This window comes from Lactuca sativa, chromosome 1 (genome assembly GCF_002870075.4).
Source record: "Lactuca sativa cultivar Salinas chromosome 1, Lsat_Salinas_v11, whole genome shotgun sequence".
Taxonomy (NCBI): domain Eukaryota; kingdom Viridiplantae; phylum Streptophyta; class Magnoliopsida; order Asterales; family Asteraceae; genus Lactuca; species Lactuca sativa.
In genome coordinates, this window is record NC_056623.2 from 70,043,278 (window position 1) to 70,063,563 (window position 20,286).

Here is a 20,286-nt window from a genome sequence, read left to right on the forward strand (position 1 = left end):
AGCCAATACCTAATTTGAATAAATAATTAAATAATTATTAATTAGTCGATAATGTTGATTTAATCGGCGAGTCGTAGCATAATGCTCACATGAGGCATATATCAAAAACAGTACATTCGGGTGGGAAACATAGTGAATTATATATGGTTTAAACTTGATAGATTTTATAATCATCATCATGAAATTTTATAAGAATCACATGAACCCTTTGTACAATTCATCACATATTTACATAATAAAAACGTTGCAATTTACAACATATCCAAATGAATCTGTTGATTAGGCACAACGCACAACAATGCCCAACCCCTCACCTCACCACAAGTAGACTTGACATAACCTAAGTATGAGGCCGAATTGATTTTCTAAAATTGTTGTTTCCTATCGCAACCTTGCTTCCAACACTCTCCCCCATATAGGCAAGTTCGTTATAGAAGTCAAATTTCGGAGAGAATTAGAGTGCTAAATCTCAACCCTTCCACCCTTTGATGAAAACAATCAATGACGAGGGCGAGAATAAAAAAGAGATTACAAATCAGTAGGACGATTAAAAAGGTATGGACCAGTACAAATCGCAGTTGTCTGATGATGATGATTTTGTAGAGTATAAAGCCTCACTTACAACCACTTTTGTTTACTGTACAATGAAGAGAAAATAAGAATAAAGAGAAATGAAAAGGAGTGGAGTAGGAACTCAATCTCTGCATATATTTATTGAAAGAAACCTATGCCTTATATAGGCCTTACACACCACGTGACAATCAAAAGAAAAACAAATTAAATACTATTCTACCTAAGGACCAGGTCAAAGACCTTTTCTACCCAACTACATACATCTCAATCGGAAGGAGCTTTGACCAAGTACTTTATTATTAAAAGTAATACTCAATAAAACATGCATAAAAGACTCAAACGAACCAATAACCACTTAACCCATCAAGATTACGGACGTATTCGGCACGGAGCGTTTGAGAGCTTCTAGCTTCTAGCGTTTGACAAAACACTCCGTTTAAAACAAAAAATCTTGTTTGACACTACAAGCTTCTAGCGTTTAGTTTAATCAAAACGCTCCAAATTCAAATGCTACTTCATGTAGCGTTTAACAAAACGCTACAAGCTACTTGCTACTCGTTACTAGTTAGTTTTGCCAAACACGCTCTATATCCAACAAATTTTTGGTCCAAAAGTTGTAACTGATTAAAAATTATCTATACTTGAAATTTAAAATAAAAAAACAAGTACTTTATCGAATCCCAGTTCATTTTCATCAACCAAACTTGTGAATATTACAATTCCTTCAAATTCTAATTTCCTCTATTCTAATCCATGTGGAAAATTTTCATTCAACATGCTTTCTTTCTAGCTTTTTTTTATTTTTTTACTCATTCAGCCCAAATTGATTATTTCATAAGCAAATGGGTGGAAATTGTCAATCTATAGCATACATATATGAAGCATTAACCCTGGGTTCACAATATCACTGCCTAACTCATCATATCACTGCACTTACGCCTAAAGACAAAGTGATCAATAAGGATTCAAAAACCCGAAGACATTACAACCCTAATTTGATCTTAGACAAACATCTTTGATCCTTCTCTAGTAGTCCCAAATCACATTTCATCTTCAACATTCACTTTCATGGCCACCCACTCATCATCAGAAACATGGATGGGACCCTCATACGTCATGCCTTGTGCATGTGCTCGAATCACAATCTTGGTTTTATGTGGCATTGCACTACCCGAATCCTTAACAAGGTCAACCCTAACATAAGATTGATTTCTTTTTCCATTTGAACCTGACCCTGACCCTGACCCTGACCCTGAAAATATAAGATACAATAATATCATATTTACAAAAACTCAAAACAAGCATATAGCATTGACAAATTAACACAGTTCACGACAGGACATGACATGACATGGCAGACTGTATCCCTAGAAAGCTTGCCAAATTACCTTCACGAGCTTGATTGGCTCGTGTTTTGAGATTTTCCCGCATGATATTCAATTTCGCTTCATCAACAACATTCGAAGTGGTTTTTGGCTGAGGTCGATGGATGACACCTGGCGCCATGGTGATTGCATGCTTCTTTTGTATATCTTCTGTAGGAGCTGTAGCCATATAGAGTCCATCTTCTAAGTTCTTCAATCCATAACATCCTAAAAAACAATATGATGGGGGGTAAATACTTCTTATCAGAAGCTTATAAGCAAATGTATTTTGAAAACCACCTTTTGGTTTCTCGGGTTCTTTTGCAATTGGATAAGTGGGAGGGTCATTAATGGAAATTGTCCGCATTTTATTAGTGGTTTGCTCGAGGGTAGATTCTTTATCATCGATTGTCACTGTCTGTGAGCTTGAAGATCCAGAAATAGAAGCTCCCGGAATCTGGATGTCAGAAAAGACAGCTGCATTGTTCGTTCTTTGTACCCCTAGGGATAAAAAACACAAACAAAAATAGACCATGTAATTATTAATTTCAATTAAGGCTAGTGTGTGTCTGTGTGATGGAAAATTAGGAACTTTTGTACACCTATAACATGTTAGATCTGTTTACCTTCTGTAAGAGCCATAAAAGCAACCTTTGCTGCATTCATCTCTGCTTGCTTTTTTGTCCGTGCTTCTTGCCCCGCATAGCATTCACCTGCTTAGTAATGTATAAATAGATCAGGGAATATGCTAAAGTAACAAATTTTCATGTGATAGCAACTAAAAAAACATTTGTTTTGTTTTTTTACACTAATTTTTTTTTGTAAGGATCTAACCTGCTATCTCGACTGTAGAGGAGAAACATGGCATATGAGGTTGGCCAGTTCGATTTGTGGCATAAACAGGAAGAAGAAGACCCTTCTTTTGAGCCAATTCTTGTAAAAGACTCTTGTATAAACAATCATCCTGGATCAAAACACACACTGTTAAAAATAGTGAAGTAAGGCTAATAAATATAAATAGAGATAGCATAAAATTTAAAAACCACACTTCTTGTGTTCCATCCGGTGATAATGCCATGAATGCAACTTTAGCAGCTGCATGTTCTGCATCTTTCAATGTGGTGCAAAATTCTGGTCCTTCGAATGTAGTTCCATCTAAGGTGACACGTGCTTTGAAGAGACGAGCATGGGGTGGGCCTTGCATCTCACAAGAATACACAGGGAAAGTAATGTTCTTCTTTTGTGCATAGTTTTGGAGTCTACTTTTGTATAGATGCGCCATTTCTAAATCAAACTGAATTCAAGGAGTGATATGATTTAGGAGGCAAATGAGAAATTAGGTCTGTAATTCTTAGATTTCACGACACAAATGTTATCCGTTTTGATTTCTGACAAATAATTAACCAAATGAAACTTTAAGTTACATCAAATGCACGTATACGATTCAATTTTCAAACAACAGTAATGAAGGTGTTTAACCTAACCAGTCGTTGGTAAACCAAGAATATTATGAGCAATAAGTGAAAGGATCCTTAGTTTTCTCATATATATATAAAAACTGGTTTTCGACTAAAATGCAAGAAATTTGTTCTATGCGATGAGTTAGGATAAAAATTCATTGAGAAAAGTACCTGAATTTCGCAATATGAGTGGTGTTGTGCTTAGAACTGTTGAAACCCTAGCTCTAGGAAGAGGAACAAACAGTTTTGTTGGAGAAAAAACGAATATCGGGTGTATTTGCTAAACACGATTGCATTAGAGATACTTATAAAAGGAAAGAAATTTAGTGGGCATTTGAAGTTTGAGGTCGTAATCTGTTGCCTGGTTGGATTGGTGCTCAGGCGAAAGTTATATAGCATAGCGGGCATCATCATATTCGTAACTTCACTCTTTTCTTTTATTTGCCAAAACTGTTATTTATTTATTTTTATTTTTTTTGGTTTTAGGGTTTTACGTATTTAATGTAATATTTATTGTATATTTAATACTTGGCAGACCTGTTTAATGTTTATTCACAAAAAAGGCAGTTTTTTAACAACTATTGTTTAGTTTTTTATATGTACATAGGTTTATGGGGCACGCCTTGTAGCTAGGCTTTTGTGAACGGGAAGCAAAATTTTCATTGAATTAAGTTATGGCAAGATACCAAGAAGTACAAAGCAAAGAGAAAATAAAAACAGAACAGTAGATTAAACTCTAGAAATAAAAACCACATTTAAGAACCGGATCACAAACCCGGTTTAACCACCTCAGATTCCATTCCTGTCCTTTTTCTTTCGTGAATTAATGTAAAGAACTAAAGATGTGATAGAACCTCTACCTCAACCTCGGTTGCCAAAAACATGTGACTTAAGACCTAAGGAGTATACCTTGTGGTTTCCAAAACCCTATGAGACTATCCCCATTAACGATCCAACCAATGTTTTAAAACCCGGGTCGACCCGGCCGGTTGAATCGGTTGGACCGTGACCCGGGTGAGAAGACGGGTCAATTGAGACCGGGTTTTTGTAAAAATACTGACCGGATCGAACCGGCCGGGTTTACCACGAACCGCGGTTAAACCGGATAATTTGAACCGGTAAAAAACCGGATTGGCCCGTTTTTTAGGGCTTGGATAATTAAGTGGGTATCGCTGCTCTAGGCCTCAAAACAAAGTAACAAACTCCGTTCTTCTCTTCTCTTCTCTGGGAAACGAAAGCAACGACCGAAAGAAGGCATCGGCTACAATTCCGGCGACTGAAAGAAGGCATCGGCTGCTATTCTCCGGCGACTGAAAGAAGGCAGCGACTTCCAACTGCGAAGGTTATTCTTCGGCGACTTCCATTCTTCTCCAGGTGAGTTTTTTTCCTGCAAAACAATTTCGTTTTTTTTCCTACTACAGTGATCGCTGCTCCAGTTGGCTGGTTCCTTCTCCATCGAAATCCTATTTTTCTTCTGAATAGTTGTTGTTAATTTTTATGAAATCAGCGACTGTTGTTATGACAACAACGACTTTTTTTTCTTGCTACATCGAAATCAAATGATAGATTAGCAATTGTTGTTTTCCTGCTAACCAAATTTGTCACAAATCAGCGACTGTTATTTTCTTGCTAACCAAGTTTGATAAATCAGCCACTGTTATTTTCTTCTATGGCTTCCATTCTTCATGTTAACCAAGTGTGATAGGCCCTGTTATTTTGTTAGTTTATTTATTGTTAATTATCAATTACAGTTCATTTATTGTTAATTATCAATTACAGGTGATAGATTAGGTTAATTAGTTTATTTATTGTTAATTATCAATTGACTGTGAAATCAATTACAGTTCATTTATTGTTAATTATCATTGTTTCAAGGTTTTGTGACAAATTTGGTTAGTTTACAGTTCATTTATTGTTAATTATCATTGTTTCAAGGTTTTGATTGTAACATTACTTTTCAATGCAGTTAGATATGGAATCAAGGGAAGAAGAACCATTGCAAGCACAATCTCAAGCTCAATCCCATTCTTCGGTTCTATCAAATGTACGAACAAAGAAGGATATAGCATGGGAACATGTTACTCAAGTCGTTGATGAGAAGGGGAAAAAGGCATGGATATGTAACTTTTGTCAAAAAGTTATAGGTGGTGGTGGAATAAACAGGGTTAAGAAACATTTTGTCGGTGTTAAAGGTGAAGTAGCAGCATGCCCAAAAGTTAGTCCATAAGTGCGGTTTACTATGCAAGGGAAATTGAAAGAGACTCCTCAAAAAGAAAAAGAAAAACGTACCACTAGTGTTATTATCTTGGATGATGAAGAGATGGAGGAAGCAGAAATTTCAACTGTGAAAAAGGGAAAAAGGAAATCTACTTCAAACTTGCATCCATTTTTTACGAAAGGTATAAATGATCCTTCCCAACCCACTATCAAATCTGCAATGCAAAGTAAGACAAAAATACATGATGTGGATTTAGCTATTGCAATGTGGTTTTATGATGCATGTACACCTATGAATGCTTGCAACTCTCCTTTTTTCAACTTATGGTAGATAAAATAGCAAGTATTGGTTATGGGTACAAAGCACCTAATTATCATGCTCTGAGGGTTCATTTATTGATAGATGCAAAAAAGTCAGTTTCATTGATAATTGATTCGTTAAGAAGTCAATGGGTTGATACGGGTTGCACAATTATGAGTGATGGGTGGAGGGATGTTTCACAACGACATTTGATTAATTTCTTGGTTTATTGTTCGAAGGGGATATCATTTCTTAAATATGTTGATGCATCTGACAATTATACAACTCAACCCAATCTAATTAGTAACACTCGTTAACAACCCAATCCAACCTATTTAATATTATATTTTTATATTTATAAAACTATATAAATATTGGTCTTATTTTATAGAGAAAAATAAATTAGATATTTTGATATATTTTTTTTATTAAAAATTAAGTTTATTTATTAACCAAAATATAGCTTTTGATATAAAAAGTAATTGATTTCATCTAATAAAAATTGACACGTAGGCATGAACACTATTGGACTTTCCAATCTTAGACGAGCGAAGGGCATCTGCATCAGCTAGCTCACTAAGGATTGCTTAATGTTCAATTTTTTAATATTTTTTTTTTGACGAACCACTCACAAGAAACCCCTAATGGGGGTAGTCTGACACACACACAAAGACCATCGTGATGGTCAAGCATTTCTTGTTGTTTAACACGCTTATCATGTTGTGTGTTTTCTCCTCAAATCGGAAATGTTTTAATAGATCATCCAATGAGTTATCTTGGAGAAGCCTTTCTAGGAGGATAAAAACTTTACAATAATTGCACCTAGTTGGAAGAACACCTATAAAGAGGTAGAAAGTGTAGCCTTATTGTTGACTAGTGTATGAAACTCATGCACCTACTCCAAGATTGACCTTGTGCCAAGCATTTGGAAGTCTAAGTACTTGAAACAATATATTTGTTAGTAACTTTTGTGTGTGCCTTGTTTTTAAGCTCCAAGCTTTATAAGAATTGTGACCGACACATACAGATCATAGAGGTGGTTAAATAGATAATTTTGAATATGACAAAGGCATAAGCCCTCTGGTTCTCTTCAAAAATATCTTAGTTTCTACAAATCCAGAATTGCTTTTTGTTCCGGTTCCTTTTTGTCTTCAGAGACATGCTCAGCCGTAATGGGGGCAGTTCAAGGTCTATAACAATACCCAAGCTTAAGTACAACAAGCGAAAACTTGACCTTGTCGATAGGGGTGTGCAACAATTAAACGATCCAATTACGAACCGACCGATTGGATTGGATATCCAATTACAATTGAATTTGATCGGATGCGAAATTTGAAAATCCAATTTGATTGGATCGGTTATTAGATCATCCTGAAAATCCAATGGATAACTGAACTAAAAATATCCAATTAAATATCATTTTTATCTAATAAATATTCAATATTATTATTCAAATCCAATTAATATTGTTAATTTTTCAATGAAAAATAAGTTTATGACTTGAAGTTAATGTTACTTAGTTAATCTTTTTTAGCATACTTATTGCAATTTTTTTTAATTATTATAGTTATATTTGAGTATTCGATAGAAAGATATTAGAATTGGTTAGATAATAGATAACCAATAGATTAAACCAATAAAAAAAAATCTAATGAATAAATCCGATCCAATCCAACATCCAATTGGATCGGTGCGGTTCGGTTTTTTATGCAGAATTAGATTGGATCGGTTGGCAAAATCTAAAACGCAATGGTGATTGGATTGGATCAATTACATATAAATCCATTGGATTTGAACCGACTATTTGTCAATCCAACCAATGTAGTTCTAACCATTGAAGTTTTCAATTTTGCAAACTCCTCGTTAATGAGTCAAAATTCGGTGGAAAAGACAAATGATCAAATAATTAATATTGGCGATTAATTATATGGTCCTTAGAAACACTAAATGTTATTATTACCAAGTTTTGTCTACAAATCAGTTTGATCATCCGCACTCAGATTGATTATAATAAAGATAGAAGAAGATCACCCGTTAGACGAATTAAAGGACGGGGCAGAAATTAAAACCGGTCCAAAAATCGTGAATTCTTGAATGGTGAAAGCTATACGGAATGACTCTTATCCTTAAAGGTTTTTAAGTTGATTGATAGTTATAAGATCCAACGTAAAACTCATGATTTAATACATATTATTGTTTTTTCTAACAACTATTGGAAAACTGATAAACACATAGTGAATCCTCGAAAATTAGAAGAACTGTAAATTCTAAAACAATCTGCTTGTTGAATTCGCAGAGAGAAAGGGAAAGGAGAGGAATTCTTGAATTTCAGTGTGTTCTAAATGGGACATGAAAGGTCGTATTCAAACCTGTAATGGATGGCGACCAATTGCTTATCTGACGTAAGTCTATCTCTCTAGATGCATTGCCTATCTATTACCAAAGCATGTAGTTACCAGACTAATGTTATCTTTAATTGTAGCGAAGCGCACAAACATCGCCCCGTTTTGCAAACCTCTCGTCTCGCGTCCACGGCTTGGGTAAGCGTATGTGTGTTTGGGCCATCCTTTAATCGCCACTAAAGTCTTTAAAGGATAAAGACACTTATCTACATATGAAATAGAAAACCAACCAACTTCTTTTATAATTTCCAACATTTTGTACTCAGTTTATATAAATAACTAAGATTATTTATTAGGTTATGGGGCATACCTACAATAAAGATCTCGTGGTGATGAGCGGGAGGAGGAAAACAACCGTGCACATCATCCTAAGCATAGTGTTGTGCTTGCAGAACACGACCATTGGCTGTTGTGGTATGCACCACAAGAGGTCACACCGTGCAATCTATCTCTCTTGCTTCTAATTCATTTCCTCTCCTTGGTTGCACTTGAATACATTAAATTGGGTTTTGTGTGATTTAATATGAAGAAGAAGGTGAATTGGAAAGAACCCCATACTAATAGTGTTGAGGGTATGCTAGGAATGGCAATGGGGCGGGGCATGGTTTCCCAAATCCGCCCCGATATTTTTCGGGTATCTTATCGAGGTGCCCCATTGGGTTCGGGTTTTCCCGTCGGGTTTCGGGTATCTTATCGCGTTTACAACAATTCATAACGAAATCTTTATTCTGTTTTAGGGTATCCCGATGTCTTATAAAAAATATGTGTTCTAGCCTCCCTTTTAAATTAAAAATATGATGAATCACTTTAACAAAATTAACTCGACGTTATATTAAAAATTATTTGATTTAATTTTAGTGTAATACGTCAAAACAGAAAAAATGATCATTCATACCGGATTGTTAATAACTAAAAAGATTGTCCACAGTAAGTATTTTACCTTTGAATGCGTGCAATTAACATATATATATATATATATATATATATATATATATATATATATATATATATATATATATATATATATATATATATATATATATATATAATCGGGACGGGTCGGGTCAGTGCAACGATAACCCACTACATGCCCCAAACCCGATAACGACCCGTTACCCGACCCGAAATAATCGGGTTTCGAATTTGCCCGTCTGGTTCGGATTTTTTTTTGCCATACCTAGGGTATGCCTTGAGATGTTACCATTGTCATTGTAATATAATAATTTAACGACAACAAGGCCCAAAATTAACGGGTTTGGTAACCTTACTAGATCGGATTTTTACGAGATTGGGCCAAATAGCCCAATGGCCTCCTCGCTGCTCCTTTCCCCCTTTCGCTTTGCTTACAAACGCCATGGCAGCCGCTGCTTCCATCCTCAATACTGAAGAAACCTAATTCCGAACATTGTGATCGGTAAATCTCTCTCTATTCTTTACATCAATCTTCTGCGATAGATAACCAGGTTCTCTAATATCGGTGTATTTGTGTCGAGGCAGTTTGGTTTTTACGTGATTTCAAGCTATATTTCGTGTTATATTTTCTTCGCTAATTCGTACTTTAATTACTATCGGTTTTGGTAATTTAATGAGCACGAAGTCTTATTAGAAGAATTGGAATGCTAACAGTGGTTAGGGTTTTGTAGGCGAAGTTACAATGGTGGTGCCTGCTCAGCTTACAGCTGAGGCTGTTAATCAACTTAGAGAAGGTATCGATTTGCTTCTTGGTCGATGGAGTGCACTTCAGATGGCTGTACAAAACGAATGGGGTGGACGGGATACTCGCCAGAAAGCTCAGCAACTTGCTGTTGATATCTATCAATGGCTAATCAGACCTTCTGGTAATTAACAATCAGCCTCTTCAGTCTTCCAACGAAGATCGGTTCTATATGGATGTATATTATAACTGAAATTCATCCGAATCCATACAACTGGCAACTGAAAATCAAAATCTCTTCTATAACTCTACATCCATTGTTCTGTTTTTCAGAGGCATTATATGTTGATGAATTGGAGAATTTGCTTGATGATTTTATGCTTTCTCTTAATACCGAGATTGATGACGGTAGCATAGAAGAGGTAAAGCAAACCCCTTTTTCTCAAAGTATGCTCGCATTTCATCAAATGTTTTTTGAACATTTCAATCTCCTTTTTTGTGATTAGATAGCAGATAATCTAATGATCATTCATGAAGAATGTTTGGAAGGTAATTTTGCATCAATCGAAAGACTGAGACAGTCTGCACCTCAAATTGCTGCTGCTAGTCATCAAATGCAGGTATTATGTTGGTTCATCTTATCACCCCTCTTCCCTTTTTCCCAATATGTTGCATCAATAAGCAAATTTCTTCTTAGTTTGTTACAATTTTGATGATTTTGGGGCTTGAAATTAGGTTGTGAATGGTGGTGAAGATGATTCAGATTCAACCTCAAGCTCAGGGGATGAGTCAATGGAAATGGCAGATGGGGTTGACCCGACTTCAAACATGGCGGATATGACACTTAATGAATCAGCAAGGCCAGCAGCACCAACTGTTGATGCAGATGGCTGGACAGTTGTCTCCTCTAGGAGAAACAGAAGATGATCAAAACAAAAAGTCAAACAGAATCTGCAATTTTGCTACTTGAACTACCAACTGAATGTGGTTTATATTTTATAATCATAACTAAATTAATATTTTTGGCTATTGTGCATCATGTTTTGAGTTCTTGAATAGTCTTTTACTTTGAGTCTTTTGTGTGTATTTTTTTGTTTCTATTTTGCTTTTGTGAACATGTAGTAAGTTAAATGTTTGTTAAGTGGAAATACATGGTTACGTTAATTGTATTTGGTACTGCGTAAGCTAATAATCACTTTTATCCAAAAATAAACATGATTCATTTCATATAAGCAATTCCAAACACCCCCAAATTTGATAAATTTTATCTAATATCGCACATATTAGTTTATAAAAAATAATTAATTTAAGATAAATAACTATAATAATAATAATAACAGATTGAATTACTTCCATGATTCAAGACCTTGACAAACACTTATCACTTTATCAGATTTATAAGTATAACATCATAAACACTTTTTTTACAGTTGGGGTGAATTTACAAAGGGCTTAAATGTAATTTCCAACACCAAAAAACTAATGGGGACTCTGCAGACACCTTAGCAGCCAGCAAGTCCTGTAAACAATAGTGAACTAAGAAATGTGAGACAATAAGGATTTGCAGAGAAGACGTTTAGACTTTAAAATCCATATATGGGGTCAAAAAAATACCTTCAACCAAACACAAGAACAAATGTTTAATGTTAATAATTCAAATATGAAACATTAAAAAAAAAAAAAACAATTGACTTACAACTAATGCATTTGGCGATATATGCTGCTGCCACTACTACTTCCATGATAAGTAGTTTGGTCTCTTGTCTGCAAAAAACATATGGAATTTAATATTGCAAGATAATTAATTAAAAGAGAACTGAGAATAAGTTTTCAGAAATAGAAAATCTGAATCATACCTGGAAGTACCTAGGAACAGGGTTCCCATTAAATGATCCTGTAAAGCAAAAATATTTATTGGTTATAATTTAATCCAACCATATATAGCCATAAGTGAGATAAATAACAACATACCAGATGTGTAACGACCATGTTGTGGATCAATATGAGGGAACGATGTCATGGGCATGGCAACACCATCTGTTGTTGGTCTGCTTATAAATCTATCAGACCAGAACAACATATTTCTTGTCAAATTTCAGATTTTTTTCCCCTTAAAAACACAAATATATACAAATAAAAGGAAGAAGGTAAAGTGTGTATCAAGAAACATGCAACACACCTGGGATGTGTAGTAGCAGCAGCATTAGGGATTTGAAGATGAGTTTGGTGGTATGAATACGGTATTGATTGGGGATCATGATATAATGATCTGCTTTCCTATTAGAATACACAACATCTTTATATATCAACTATGATATGTATGATTATTACATGTGTTTTGATTTCTGAAATAATTCAACTAATTACCACTTGTGTAAACAGTTGCTTTCCTCCAAATCCAAATGATGGTTGATGTTGATGTTGATGATGATGATGATGACCAGTGTTCATGCCTGAAAAAATAAAGATACCATGTTACATGTTGTCACACTCACGAGTCATAGGTATTTAAAAAAGAGTGAAAAACCTGGGGTCAAAGTCAAACTTGGTCCACCATGCTTCCAAGATGCTTGCTCTCTCAAAAGCTTTACAAGTTCATCAGTAGTTGAAGAAGATTCTGCCTTTCTTCTACCATCTTCATCATGTCTGCTAATGCTTGAAATTTTCATGTTTTGAGGTTTCTTGTGTGGCCTGAGGTAAGTTTTTTGCTTCACCTCCGTAACAGTTGACCCTGTTGACCCTGAGATGGTCTTCATCGATTTGACTTTTGGCATCGACTTTGAAAGAGAAACCTTTAACCCATCATCACCCATTGACTTTTTACAAGTCAACGCCTCGATACACGAAAGAGCACCTTCACATTTCTTGTAATTAATAAACGCAAAGTCGTTTCTGGTAGTTGACCGGATATTTTTCGCAAGTGCAATGCTTTCAATTTCACCAAATTTTCCAAAATGGTCCCTCACTTCCTTTTCTCCCCATGTACAAGGTATATTTTCAGCATATACAGATTTACTATTCTTATCATTATTATTATTATTATTAGTAGTAGTAGTAGTATTATTGTTGTTGTTATTATGTATTTCTTCTTTGACTGGATCAGCTGATAGGTGGGCCCATGTGACTTTTATATTCGAGTGGGCCCCGAAAATATTTTTGTTTTGAAGTTTATTGTAAACGACTTGTGCATCTCTTTTTGTTTCAAGTTCAAGATAGGCAAAACCTAGGTTTAGGTTAGGGTTTTTAGGGTCGGATACAACTGAGACTTCATCTATGTTCTTGATGCCAATTTTTTGTAATAATGTGAGGACCTGAAAGAAGGAGAAATTATGTTTGAATATTTTGTTAAGTGTGGGGAGTAAATGTAATCAAGGTTGATGATTGAAAAATGGCTTACATGTTCATTGTTCCAGTTTTTGTTGATGTTGTTGAGTAAGATAGTGTCACTCCCATCAACAGCAGCTGTGTGACATAGTCTTCCACGAATCTATTTTATTTGATAAATCAAACAAATTACAGGATTTAACTCATGAAAAACTACTCCTATAATCAATCATGTAACTATGCATGGCGTAAGTTTATTACTACAGGCTCTAACAGCTGTTCATATTATAGTGGTTGACAATAGTGTTATAAAGACCACTATCAGTAAACCAAGTAGAGGAGATATAAGAGAAAGATATGCAACAGTAATCGTCAAACATGTCAATAGCATTGATTTTGGTACACATGATGGATCAGACCTTTAGATTTCTTGATGTACAAATGCTGAAAACAGGGAAAAAAACAATCTACAACATAATAAGTGGACAAAGTAGAGTTACCTCAACAGTGTTGTATTTGTTCAGAGCCAATCTGGCAAGGTCTGCTGAAGCATACTTGATAAAGCCACAGCCCCTGCTTTTCCCTGATCTAAAATTTGTTATTAACCTCACTTCAACAACCTCACCAACCTTCTCAAAAACTTTTCTAATATCTTCCTCCTTTGTCTCCTTGTCAAAACCATGGATAAAAACCTTTGTTCTGTGCTTCATATTCAACCTGGATGCTACCATTTCTCCACTCATTACTTGTTTCTCGCTTGAACCTTGTGATTTTAAACCATTATTCACTACCTCCTTCATTCCCTCCTCAGGCTCAACAGCATCACTCAGTTTCAAATCAATATGTTCTTTATTGTCAACCTGCTTATCCATGTCCTCTTCTTCCTTGACACCATTACTTAAACCACCTGCAAGGTTAGCATTAGCATCACCACATTCACTCCTCTCTGTGTGCTCCTTCACATTTTCCTCTACCTTTGTGTCCTCACTAACCCCATCATCCATTTTGAAAACCTTCTCTTCCTGCTCCTTCACACCCTCCTCGCCTGCATGTTCTTCTGCATCCATGTTGTTGATGGTATGCTCACTATCGTGCAATTCAATTTGGGTCTGATCACCCAAAAGGGATGCAGATACCAGTTCACTCCTTTGGCTTTCAACCCTGCAACAATCATTGTTTTCAACCAAACGAACGTCCTTGTCCTTATTACTAACCTCAAACTCCTTCATATCCTCAACTTCTGTTGAGTCGTTAACAACAAGATTAGGATTTTCAATTTCCACCGGTACAAATGATTCAGCTTCCATTGGAGAATTATCATTAGGGTTAGGACTCGCAACTTTTTCTATGTCATTACAATGGGATGATGCAACTGGCACACGTTTTGGTACCTTTCTAATAATCTTTTTCTTCACGATCTTCTTTACAATCTTTACTTTCTTCTTCGTCGTATTTTTCCCTACGGGTGCTAAATCCGTCTTCCCCGATTCGATTCCAGTCTTTTCCGCTTCTTCTGTTAGGGCTTTCATTTTGTTATAGCTTCTTCCTTTATCTTCACTTACTGTGGTGGTAGCTGTGGTGGCTGTAGAGTCGCGTTTGGATTTGGGGCAGCAGAATTGCCAATCGCCGGTGTTTTTTCGCAGTGATATTAATTATTAAGAGAATATGCGTCGCAATGCTTGTAGAATCAAGCATCGACCGGATCGTGTAGTAAAGAGGTGGCGATGCGGTTGCGTGCGGTGTCGGTGTATCTGTTTGACTGGCGTCACGCCGTCGAGGAGGAGCCGAGTGCTTTGCGAAGAGCTGGCCTCTAAAAGGCTCAAGTTTTCTTCGGCTAATTGTAAGATGGTCTGGGGGTAGTTGGAGCCTGGAGGCAGGCTTTTAGATTAACGATATAATTTAGCATTGATAATTATACTATATATTAAAATTTTTGGGTCTTAGCTACAGTTAATTAGGTGGTTTTTTAGCAGAAAAGGCCCTTCCTTTATGATGGTATGTCATCTTTTCGTTTTCTTGTGTTTCTGGGCAGTTTATGCCGTTTTCTATAAACTTCGTCGACACGTGTTAATTTGATTTTGCTTCACTGTCTTCTCGGTTTCCACTCAACTTTTTTAATTTCCACCGCCTCATATCTCTCCATTCTTCTTCTCTGATTCTACCCTCTATTCCTTCTTCTCTCTGAACAAACCTCCTCAATTCCTCTGATAAACCCTAAGCAATTCTGTTTCCCGCTGTCTACCACTTCACCGCCTATCTCTCCTTTATCTATACAAGGCGTTAATTTCGACCCGATTCCATTCATCCATCGCTTCTCCCTTCTGTTCTTCGTTTCCATTCATCAGAGCGTCGTTGTCTAATTTGTTGGAAGGAGGTCCAATAACCGCCAACGGAAGAGAAGTCGGGAATATACCAGACAGTACGACAGTACGACCACAATCGTCGACCGATCGATTCACCCCAACCCCCTTTGTATTTTAATCCACCGCCATCGATTCACCCCAACCCCCTTTGTAGCCATCGTGTTTGTTGGAAGCTATCCAAAGGTTATATGCCTCTTCCTTCGACACACCCAAACCTCGAATCAGCGTCATCTCACATCATCGGCTTCCTCTATCAACTATTAAGATTCAAATATTCCGGTTATTTGCCTTCTGACTATCTACAGCTTATAGGATTGCGATTCCAAGTAGAGACTATTTATTAGTTATTGTTATTATTATCATTATTATTTTGGTTATGGTTATATCGATAGGAGGGACATGATTTTGATATTTGTGATGTTTTGATGTAGGTATGCTCCTGTGTTTCATTTGGAGGGTGTCTTCTCCGCCTATCAGTCGTCGTATTTGTATCCCCTTCTTCCCTACGCCACCACCATCAGTCACCGCCAGTTGGACTCAAGAGTTCAACAGAGGTTGGAAAATAAATTCTTTTGTTGTTGGTCAGTGCTACAAGTCAATCAGGTTTGTGGCGATGACCGATCATTATGATGTTCGAAAGAAAATCACTCATTCCAGAAAACCACTGTCACTGCGATTTTCTGTTTTTAGCTTTTTAAAAACCGAAAAAAAAACAGAGCCATTGGAAGCACTTGACAGGATTAAAAATGGTACCTTTTTTGTTTTTTATATTCTTTTTTATCGTTCTAAAATTAAATGTATGCAGTTTAATTTGATGTTGTATTTGGGATTGCACGCAGACCTTATGGTACCTGGGTTTATTTCGTTGGTTATGTTGTTTAGAACTCCGTTGCATAGATTTGTATTTCTAACAAGCTTTTTGTGTTTCGTGTTGATATGATAAATTGATAATACTATAGAAATGATTGAATTTGGATGAATTTTCAGGGTGATCTTAGAAGCTATCTTCAAAAGATAGGAAAGTTGTCCCCATCAAAAGCTCTTACATTTGCTCTGGATATTGGGAGGCAAGTAGTTTTTTTAACCTCAGTTTATGTGAATCAGGAGAAAAAAGGTAAGTTAGGATTTTTTTTATAATATTATATTAATAACATGTCCGGTTGTAAACTTTTAGAAAAAATAGCTAAAAAAAGATCAAAGAAACGGTGTAAAAGTTACCAATAATCCTAATGGATCATTATTATGATAATAGTATTTGTAATAATATTAAAATATTTATTATTATGAAATCATATACTTAGTATTTGACACTTTTTGCTCTTTGATTGATAACAGGGGTATGAGTTATCTTCATGACAGTAAGACATATCCAATTATCCACTGTGATTTAAGGCCAAAGTAAGGCAGCTAATATAGGTTCAACTAATTATATAAATTTACTTATATAAGTTCATATGTTGACATTTTTTTTAATAATTAAAATATTGGTAGGGTGCCAGAAATAATTTCCTGGATAGTGGGGGCCAATTGAAAGTTGCAGATATATAGGCAAGAGTTATAGGTTTATATACGTATTATATTCTTTATTTTTATAATTGTTGTTTTAATTTATTTTTGATTTAATTATTAAAATGTAATTGTTGTTGAACATTGAAGCAACATATAAGATTACTTTTTTATGATTACCAATGGACAATGTAGATAAGGTGATCATGTTGTAAAAAAAAGCACAAAGGGTAAAAAATAGCAACATACTTTACTTACTTTACAAATAAATGCAATGTACTTTTATGTAAAGTTGGTAGACGTTTCTAATTACAACTACCTGCATAAAACTAAAAAAATGATGAGTTAACTCTTTGCAGCCTATATATTCATTGCATTACTTATTTATTCTAATGTGCTCAAAATATCACAAAACTTGCAGGCATCTATTACTCCACTTTGTGTTATAATGACAAAGGACAAACCACCAGTTTTAATTCGTGTTCTTCTTGACTGGTCTGTTGATTTTCTATATATTTTTCTACTATTTCTTAAAGTTCTTATTATGTTAGCAAACAGCCACATCTTTTTACTTATGGATATGAAAAGATTCCCAAAGAGCTCATTATTTGTGTGTCACTATCACCTCTTTTGAGATGGTATTTTCCGGATTTTGGGCTTTTAAGCAGGGTGAGGCTTCTTAAGAAGCATATGAGGCTACTTGGTGAGGAACCTACGAAGTAAGCTAAACTTCGTTAAAATGAGCGATTATGGTTTCTTTTTAATATGTCATTTTGCAATATATGGTGTTTTATCATTAGTTTTTCCAGATATTGCTTATAAAGTTTTTGAGAAAATGATGAACATTTGGAGATATTGGTGAAAAAGGCAACATTTGGGAAATTTGAATATAGTTGGGTAAAGCTACAATTTCTCCTTTGTTTTTTATATTAATTGAAGAAAAATTGGAAGAATAAAGACTATAACGACATTTTGTTGTGTGATTGCATATCTTCATTGGATGACTGATACTTCACTTCATGTAGCTTACAATTATGTATCTGGATTGCACACGTGTCGTCCTGATAGAGCAACATGGGATTTGATAGCTATGGTGGAAAATGGGAAACATGAGGGACCAGCTACCTATTCTGTCACATTTGTGTGGAATGGACATGAGGGAGAGAATGTGGAATTAATTAGAGGTTTCGCTGGGAATTGGAAAGAACCGGTTAAAGCAATCCATAAAGGTGGGCCACAATATGAACCTGAAGTTCGACTTGCACAGGGGAAGTAATTTTTATCATTCTACTGTAAATTTAAGTTGACTATTTGGTCAAACTATGTGACGCGACTTAATTAATTTGATGAGAAATGTTTCAGGTCTTATTATAAGTTTATAGCGAATGGGAATTGGAGGCATTCAACAACTTCACCCATAAAAAAGGATGATAGGGGGAATGTTAATAACATACTTGAGGTTGGTGACGTGGCAAATGTGAGGCCTTCTATTCAACATCCAACGAAGGTATACATGAAATATATTTCAAAATATATTTTTAGGGTTTGTTTTAGGATGCGAATATTGTGAAAGTGATTGAGAGGGCATTGACAAAGACACCGTGTTGATGCTCGACATGTTCAACATGATGCAGGAAAACATGTCAGAAGCCATCAAAATATGCAACAAGATCGTGCAACACCATCCAACACCATAACAAAAGCAGCATCATCCACTTCTACAACATCGACCACTTTTGTATGCAGTTATGTAATGAAAAATGATGTAATCACCATCTAATGAACAACTTTCTTTTGATCCATATTCTCTCATACGATCCATATGTCAAATACAAAAGGAATCAGAGAACAAACAATACAATAAATCCTAAGAAATCAAACCTTTCATCATTAGTTTTATATTCCGAAAATATATTTATTACCATCAGATAACACATCTACCCTTACAACATGCACATCCAAATAACTCCAATAGTAAACGCATACAAAATAATAAACATACATATACTTCAAGCGTAAACATCTATACCATCTAACCCCCGCGTAGCGGGGGACACGAATCTAGTTGGAATTTAAAAAATAAAAAAATTAGTCATAATCATTTAATTATTTGTCAAGAAAAATCAAAAAGTTAAGGAAATAACATAAATAACTTATAACCATCAAAATCGCATGTGGGCTCATGAGTTTGCGATTTCATATTTGTTCAATTTTTATTTTTGACCGACTTTGAACCTTATATATTTATGAATTTCGATTGACCTGATTCTTTTCAATTATGTCAGGAGACAACCTCAAAAAACATTGAAACAATGAGCATCCTCATCGAAAGAAAAACAAAATAGGGACAAAACTTAATATCCATTTATATAATTTAGTCTTATAATAATTTAATACAATTTAAAGATGATTAAAAAACAAATTTAGTCAAATACATAGTTGTCAAGAAATATCTAAAAATTTAAAAAAATGACCCAAATAATTATCAAAATCAATGTTGGACTGTAGGGGCGGAGCTAGTAAACGGGCTAGTGGATGTCCCCCCTAACTACATTGCATTTAATTGTAATTAATATTAGTGGATATTAATTTTCAAAAAACATCAAAGATATAACTGTAAAAGTAACAATGTAGAGAATCTATTATTACTTTCCTTATTACATTTTTTTTATGATACAAGACTATAAACTCATGTAAAGTATATACAGATATCTCATTCAAATGGTTTATTTTATATATATATATATATATATATATATATATATATATATATATATATATATATATATATATATATATATATATATATATATACTAGTTTATAACCTGTGGGAACCACGGTTATAAAATTAATCAAACTTTTATAGTAAAAACTCAAAATTATTAATCAGTTATTTTAAATAAATTATTAATTTAAAAGATATTTTTATTGGTTATATGAAATTATAATCATTGATTCAAATAAATATGTAAAATTGATTTTTAATATATATTAGATACAATATTTTTTATTTTTGAATTAATGAAAACAATAATATAAATTTTAAATTTTAAAATAGAGAATAAATACATTGACAAATAGCATCACATTAATGAGAAGGTCGAATAAATTTAAAATGGAG

At 34.7% G+C, this 20,286-nt stretch overlaps 3 protein-coding genes across 5 annotated transcripts; 1 reads left to right on the forward strand and 2 right to left on the reverse strand.

Annotated features, from left to right (window-relative positions):
• Positions 1-1,242: 1,242 nt before the first annotated feature.
• On the reverse strand, positions 1,243-3,805 carry LOC111916595 (double-stranded RNA-binding protein 4). Of its 3 annotated transcripts, none has more exons than XM_042901396.2 (7): positions 3,569-3,805; positions 2,986-3,325; positions 2,772-2,901; positions 2,564-2,650; positions 2,238-2,438; positions 1,962-2,165; positions 1,243-1,825 (listed from the first exon to the last, which is right to left on the reverse strand). In XM_042901396.2, the coding sequence occupies exons 2-7, from the start codon at positions 3,217-3,219 to the stop codon at positions 1,614-1,616; spliced, it is 1,068 nt and encodes a 355-aa protein (XP_042757330.1). In that variant the 5' UTR covers positions 3,220-3,325; positions 3,569-3,805; the 3' UTR covers positions 1,243-1,613. The 3 variants fall into 3 exon arrangements, with proteins under 3 accessions (XP_042757330.1, XP_042757334.1, XP_023768027.1); XM_042901400.1 differs by having other exon boundaries at positions 1,243-1,819; positions 2,986-3,231; positions 3,569-3,804; XM_023912259.3 differs by having other exon boundaries at positions 2,986-3,231; positions 3,569-3,804.
• A 5,770-nt stretch (positions 3,806-9,575) lies between these two features.
• LOC111916597 (uncharacterized) lies at positions 9,576-11,140 on the forward strand. Its single transcript, XM_023912261.3, has 5 exons — positions 9,576-9,731; positions 9,961-10,155; positions 10,305-10,393; positions 10,478-10,591; positions 10,707-11,140. The coding sequence occupies exons 2-5, from the start codon at positions 9,972-9,974 to the stop codon at positions 10,896-10,898; spliced, it is 579 nt and encodes a 192-aa protein (XP_023768029.1). The 5' UTR covers positions 9,576-9,731; positions 9,961-9,971; the 3' UTR covers positions 10,899-11,140.
• Positions 11,141-11,272: 132 nt separating this feature from the next.
• LOC111916598 (uncharacterized) lies at positions 11,273-15,192 on the reverse strand. The gene is made up of 9 exons (XM_023912262.3): positions 13,796-15,192; positions 13,369-13,458; positions 12,499-13,282; positions 12,339-12,424; positions 12,151-12,248; positions 11,943-12,031; positions 11,828-11,865; positions 11,668-11,735; positions 11,273-11,490 (listed from the first exon to the last, which is right to left on the reverse strand). The coding sequence occupies exons 1-8, from the start codon at positions 14,822-14,824 to the stop codon at positions 11,670-11,672; spliced, it is 2,280 nt and encodes a 759-aa protein (XP_023768030.1). The 5' UTR covers positions 14,825-15,192; the 3' UTR covers positions 11,273-11,490; positions 11,668-11,669.
• Between the last annotated feature and the right edge of the window lie 5,094 nt (positions 15,193-20,286).